This window comes from Carlito syrichta, unplaced genomic scaffold (genome assembly GCF_000164805.1).
Source record: "Carlito syrichta isolate Samal-C Ts95f unplaced genomic scaffold, Tarsius_syrichta-2.0.1 Scaffold287916, whole genome shotgun sequence".
In the NCBI taxonomy this organism is placed as follows: domain Eukaryota; kingdom Metazoa; phylum Chordata; class Mammalia; order Primates; family Tarsiidae; genus Carlito; species Carlito syrichta.
The window spans coordinates 129,038-136,537 of NW_007232012.1; the positions used below are offsets into that span (position 1 = coordinate 129,038).

General features: G+C 33.1%; 1 protein-coding gene across 1 annotated transcript in view; it reads left to right on the forward strand.

Annotated features, from left to right (window-relative positions):
• Positions 1-7,500, forward strand: part of LOC103255181 (usherin) — a 465,104-nt gene that overhangs the window by 117,991 nt on the left and 339,613 nt on the right. The window contains exons 16-17 of the mRNA XM_008053149.2: positions 1,740-1,891; positions 7,304-7,466. Coding sequence (XP_008051340.2) covers positions 1,740-1,891; positions 7,304-7,466 — 315 coding nt within the window. The remainder of the gene's footprint in view (positions 1-1,739; positions 1,892-7,303; positions 7,467-7,500) is intronic.

Below are 7,500 nucleotides of genomic sequence, written 5' to 3' on the forward strand. Positions count from 1 at the left end.
TGCCATGCTTACATTAAGGTCACAGGTGCACAATTTCAATACAAATCGTTCAAAGTGTTTTCCATAATGTTCAATGAATCATTCATATTATACTCTTTGCTCTATACCCTGATTAATACAAAAAACTTTCCTGAGTTAACTCTAGGTTCAATCCAAGTTCACTGATTCCCAATATTTTTAACAATTAATATTATCAACTTAACACTATACTATAATCTATAAGTTTAGTTAAATGACTTAACTATCAGTTATACTATTAACCTATTATGATTTAACGTAATGCCTTATAACTCAGTTAAAACTTATTCTTAAACTACAAAACTTTACTATAATTCATATGTTTCATATGTCTAAACTTTAATTTTTATATGATCTAGTGATTGGACTTTAATACTATGCTATATCCTATTAAGCTAATACCTTATCGTTAATTCTTTTATAAATCGTATAGTAACTATTACACTTGAATAATGTAGCAAAAGGAAACAAAACAGCAAGCATAAATTTATGCAACTATGAGTGTATATGTATATATTTTATCCTAACAAGTCTACTCTAAAAATCAAATAGTAGCTGTCACACTCTTGAACAAGGAAATGCAGGGTTGCCAAGATGGCGGCCATGGGCTGAAGCAGACAGAGTTTCGGTAATTAACGAAACAAAAGAAAATGTTCTGCCTGGCTAGGGGCAGGGCAACAAAACTATCATGGTAATTTAGTTTCTAATCTTAGCCCTAGGGGAAACAGCTTTCCGGAACAAGAGCTGACTACCCAGTCTACCAGGAAATAGAAGTTAAAAAATATCTAGAAAGAAGTAAAACTTAGAAAGACAGAGAGAAATAATTCTGCTATGCACTTTCCATCAGGTGTATTGAGATTTACTTACAAGTTTTACTGCCATGTATGCATACTGGTCACTAATCACACGCCAATATTATAGGTATAACTGATATCCTATGTCAGAGGCTATCTTCCAGATGGCCTTTACAGGCCTCAGCCATGTAGCTATAGATGTTGGCTCCCAACAGTTTCTTTAACCCATTTATGAGTGCCCCATGAATGTAATGTGTATAATTAGTGCAAGACTTTGTATTTAGGTGATTTAATTTTGTAGTTGAGAGCAAGTGTTCTGGTGTTTAATTAACTACCAAGATTCAAGTCCTGACTCAAGACACTTCCTGTCTATGAACTTTGAGCAAGTTACCTCATCTCTATGCTTCAATACTCTCATCTGTAAGAAGATTACAATAATATTGCCTTTATTATAGTAGTGCTGTAAAGAGAGGGTTAAAAAGGAGTCAATACCTGTCAGGTTTTTAGAACAGTGTCTGATATATTTGAGTAATATATAATGCACTAACAAATAAGGTCACTTTACTTTGGGAACACACCTATTAAGAATATTTTTAAGTAATAAACATTATAAATGTGATTAATTTATTCACTTTTGATCTGTAATACAAATGACAGCAGTTAACATGATGCAATAGAAAGATTCCCATACTGAAACTATGGGTTCTATTTCTGTTTTTGTCTTAATGACCTTAACAATTTGTTATTCAAGGGTAAAGCCTATTTTATCAATAAGAAAAAACAGGATTTAGACAAGGACAAGTACCAAATACTGTGATTTAGTGATTCCATGAAACTTGAAATCACATCAAGAAGTACTTGTCTTTTTTAAGACAGTCTTTGCTATTGTCTAATAGTCATACTAAAAGACAATTATTATCTTCCCAGGTGTTATCACAAGTTATGGATTATATCTAGATGGTATATTAATTCACAATTCTTCAAAACTCAGCTGTCATGCTTATGGATTTGCTCCTTGGAGCTTACATTCCTTCAGAGTCCAGGCGTGCACAGTCAAAGGTTGTGCTTTGGGCCCACTGGTGAGTATGTGAATTTACATTCTGGGTATGTATTAAATGTCAGATGACACTGAATATCAAGGAAGGAGTAAGTGGTGGTGACTCACTCTCTGCACAGCTAGCCTTTCAAACATGATGGGAGATTTTTCTTTTTATAAAAGTTCATTTAAGAGTTACTAAGATTTTATATTCAACATAAATTTCAAGACTGCTCATAGGTCTAGTGAAGGGCAGAATATATACATTTTACTGAAAGAAAGGAAAGTTGACTGGTTTCGTAGGCAAATATAAAATTTTGTCTAATTTAGTGACGTACTTAAGGTGGATGTTTTTCTTCCAAAACATTTTAACATCTAAGTAAGTTTAAAATTATAAGATGGAAATAATTGAAAATCCATAATTGTCACAATATAGTGACAATGCTCCATGACAAACAGGTTAATCAGTTAAAAGGTTGAGTTACTTCATCTATTGGAATAAAATAGGTGCATTTTACTCATGTGATTTAGCTTCCTAAGAATAGTATTTGAAGTTGCATTAATATCAGCTTTTGATATTCACAATTTAAGAAATCGTATCTGAAATGTGTATCTATCTCTCATTTGCAGTTAAAAGATGGATAAAAGTATACTTTTCTATTTCTCATAATTTTAAACCTCAGTAGTACATAATTGTTATAAACTATCAGGGCATTCTTTGGTTTCAAAACATCACATTAAAAATGTGCTTTTGTGCATTTTTCTTGATTAATTAGATTGTATATTTTAAGGGAAATACTCATTAGTTTTAGATTTTTTGGCAATGTTTTCTAAATCCCTATAATTTCAATGTACTCTGTCTTCATTAAAGAATGTATTATATAAATATTACCTTGAAAAACAGCACTGTGGTTTAATTTTTGCATCCTTATTTTTGGTTATACTTCTCATTTTGTTTCATAGATTCGTTGCTTTCCAAGCAGCTAACATCATCCATCCGTGGAGCTGAGTTGTAGCCTTTACTGCCATTAAGCATTTTATAGCCCAGACCCCTCTGATGGATACTTATGCTTAAAAGCAGGAATGGCAATAGGCCAGCTTTTCTTCTTCATTCAGAAAAGGAAAAAGAAACAAAAGAACATGTCACATGAGCTTGAAATTTACACTTTTTCAAAATGTAAACTGGCTACTAAATTGGTTCCACACTGTCTCCTGATGTACTGGCAACTTTAAATAAGGGGGACACCATTATCGATCTGCATCCTGCAGATAGTAGCAGACTTTAACCATAAGAAATCAAATGCCACAATGCTCTGATGAGAATGGGGAGAACAGAATTGGATTGTAAGACCTGCTCTGCTACGGCTTCATAGTTTCTAGACTCAATCCTGACTTATAGCACAGAGGTTTTTTCTCCCTGGGTACTTTTCTTTATCCTGTACTCAGTATGCAAACACTTTTCCTTAGTCAATAATACATCTCTAATCACTGGGATTGAACAGCAATGTCTTTATTTAGAACAAGTCAACTATATGCTGCCAAGAAGCTAAAACCCAGGTCTTCAACTGGTTTCTGAAATATTTTTGTGCCAATTATATTGCATGTTATGCCCTTAAGCGATTACATATCTGAGTATTCTAAATAGTCCTGGATAGCTATCATAATCATGAAGGGTATTACAGATTCAGCTCCTTTTGGTTGATGATTCTTTTTAATGTGTCCTTGTTGATTTAAGAAATCTATGAATCAATCCTAAAAGCCAGACTTGCCTATCATAAATTATAATGTGATATTCAACAAAATTTAGCCAATGGTATACAGGAATTCTTTATCCAAAGTCCAATACCATAACATTTCAAATAAAATATTTCATTGAAACAAAGATGTTATTTCTATTTTTAAATCTTTTGCTGGAAAAGTAAAAGAATAAATTTTTTAAAGTGTCTAATGTTTAGTTCACCTAATAACATTTTTTTTACTTTTTTTTTTTGAGTTGGAGTCTCACTGTCACCCAGACTGGAGTGCAGTGGCCGGGACAGCCTCGATCTGCTGGGCTCTGGCGATCCTTCCACCTCAGCCTTCCAAGTAGCTGAAACTCTAGGTGCGCGCTACCACACCTGGCTAATTTTTTGATTTATTGTAGAGATGAGGTCTCGCCTGCCCAGGCAGGTCTCGAACCCACGGGCTCAGGCAATCCACTCACCTCAGCCTCCTAAAGGCGCGGGATTACAGGCTGAGGCACCGAGTCTGGCCCTAATAACGTTTTAAATGATAATTCCAGTATTTTAGCAAGAGAAGCGTATTTATTTTACATCTTCTCTATATTTAATATCATGTTATCCATGCATGAAGGGAAATACTGTTCAATGTTTTCTGTGACAAATATGCTTCATGGTCTCAAATGTGGTATGGCTCACCCTCAAAAATAGCAAGTTGCTTATATAATAGAAGAACAACATTTTAAATTAGTAAAATCATTTCTTTAAGATTTGAGGTACAATTCAGGGTTAGGTACATAAGTGATCATCATACAGGTAAAGTTTGGCTAAATTTCTTATTCTGATCTTTTTAGTGTAGTACTAACTCATTTCATTTTGTTTTCCCAGTCTAACCAAAGTTTGTTAGCTGTTCATTGTGGTTCAGAAGAAATAGACAAAAAGATTCTGACAAAAAGATTCTTCTGTGGCTTATTGAACTCTTATCCATTTAAACAATGTATTTAACTTTTTAAAAAATTCCAGTATAAAAAACAATTTACAGTGCTTTTGATTCTAATTTCAAGATGCTAATATACATTGTCAAATTAAATCCAGTAATAGGGGTTTTATAACTGTTTGAAATAATGAAAAAATTAACAGAATGCAGCATAGACTTTTTAAATGCTTTCCTTGCTTTCAATTATATCAGAAAGAGCCACTTCACATTTTGTGTTTCTAGAACAGAATACAATGATTTTTTTTCATAGGAAAATCTCTTTGCTTCTTCCCCACCCCACTTAGCCAATGTTAGATAACGTTAACTAGTGGAGTCTAAGGTTGAGAATTTTATGATTGTGTCTGGTCTTGGAACATTCATTGTATCGATTCTCCAGGGCCCTTTTAAGGATAAGGTACAAAACTATAGGTCACTGCTGTGTGATATGATTAAAAAGCTGCCTGATTTCTCAGTGATGGCATACTTATACAAATAAAAACATCCAGATACATACATGTATACACACATTCACACTTTCACAATAATTTTTTGCAAAGAAACAAGTCAATGTGCTATTTAAGACATCTAAATCTTAATGGAAGTATATATTATGATCAAGAAAACCCCATATGAGAAGTCTGCCCTAACCCTGCTGTCATTTCCCATATCTCCTGAGGAAACATACATCTTCTTTCATGCCTCGGATTTCTCAACTATTACAAGAGAAGTAATGCCTACCTTAAGAGAGTTGCTGTAAAAAATTAAATAAAATATCACTTAGGCAAGAATTTCTGGAACATAGTAAGAGTTTTATTAAGAATAGCATTTTATTACAATGTTTGTATGTTTTTACAGTACATTTGTTCTCAAATATTTTTTCTGTGTCCAGGGAGGTTTCCAGCTCAAAGTTAAGCCAACATTTACCTTCCCCAGTGCCATTTCTTTAATATTCCTTTTAAGACAAGGTAGATAAACAAAAAAGTTTTTTTAAAAAGACCAGAGCAAAGTATTACAGTTGCCAAATTTAATGTACAATAAAAACTGAAGTGCTTATCCAAATACTTAAGGACATTTTATAAAACATCTTTATTTTAAATGTATCAGATGTTTGAAGATTGTAATATAATTATCTGGAATTTCTGCTAATTCTTCAACTTTTTGAATCTCATTTTATTTTGTTTTTATCTATTTTTTATTTTAAAAATGTAGGGTACAATTCAGGGTTAGGTATACAAATATTCATTATGTAGGTACCCTTGTTTGAGGCTTATTTATTTGGAATGCTTTAAAATAATTTTCTATATAATAATTTGAACTATATACATGGACATAATGAAACTGCATTGTTACAAAATATTAAAATGATGAATTGATATTTTTCCATCCTCATTTCTTTATAATTTTTGAACATAGCTATTAGGCTATAATATAATGAATAGAAATTATAGATCCAAAGAACCCCATAGCTTTTCTCTGATAAAAATAAAACATGTTGTGACTTCATACTTATTAAAAATTAACACTCTGTCTTTTTCACATTTATTTTCATAATTGACAAAGTGTATTCACCCTAACAAATAAAGGTTTCATAATTGAGAATATTTGCCTGCCTAAGGATTTCATGTTTGATCACCTTCTTGGGAGGCATGAGCCTGTGCTTTAAGAATAAAGTTGAAATTATCAACACATTCAATAACTTGTAAAAGGTCAAATATTTATGAGTGATGCTTATGAGTTCATAATGATTAGATAACTAAGCCTAAGCCAGTGATTAAAAGACAGTAAGAAATTCTAAGTTCCTTTCCTCTTTCTTTCCTTCTTTCCTTCTTTCCTTTCTTTCCTTTCTTTCCTTTCTTTCTTTCTTTCTTTCTTTCTTTCTTTCTTTCTTTCTTTCTTTCTTTCTTTCTCTCTTTCTTTTTTTCTTTCTTTTTAAATTAAAGCAGAATTTATTAAGAGGACAGAAAAGCTCCCACAGTGGGAGGAGGCCCGAGGGGGTTGCTCGCCCCTTTCTAATTTCTATTTCCTCTTTCTTTAGTCATTTTATGTTTTAGCGATTGAAATCTTCCTGGCTTCTGTGCAGTTAGGGATTATATTTTATTTCAGAGTACTTCTATTCAAATAATTTATCTTTTGCTGTTTTCTGCACAAGTTCATTAACACTATATCAACATTTTTTGTGATTGGATCTTGGAGGTGGAGTCCCTGATGTGCATATATCTCTTAATGTCAGCACGGTGCCATCTTTATATACCTAGCAAAACAGCTCTTAAAAAAGTGTGTCCGAGTGTGTGTGTGTGTGTGTGTGTGTGTGTGTGTGTGTGTGTGTGTGTTGTGTCAAGTTGCTTGGTGTGGCTTTTTGAAAAGGCCAGAAGTCTATCACTTCAGTCAGGAACTTATGAAAACAGGCTATGTGCATTTCTTATCTTTTGCAATCATATAAAAATTATTTTTTAAGCAACCTTAGAAATAGTATATGGCTATGCACAGCCATAGGCACTATCACAGTGTGAGCTGATCCATATATTCTGGAAATCACAAACAACTGCCTTGGTCAGGAGCTCAAATTCTAAGCTTTAACAGCAGGGGGAAGAAAACATGAGGTATGCTTTGATCCTGCTGACAAAATGAGGTATTCATACAAGATGCTACTGTCAAAATAGTTTACTTCACAGTAAAAAGAGATTCTTTGAAGAAATATGCTCAAAGCGAAGCATGTACTTATTTTATTTGCAAACAAAAATAAATCTTTTTATACTCACAGGTGGAAAATCGAACTCTAGAAGCTCCTCCTGAAGGAACAGTAAATGTGTTTGTCAAAACAGAGGGATCCCGGAAAGCCCATGTGAAGTGGGAAGCACCTTTTTACCGTAATGGACGCTTCACATACTCAGTTCTTTTTACTGGGATATTCTGTGTGGATCAAGGTAATTTGCCTGTAATTTTTAAACTTGAAATCGC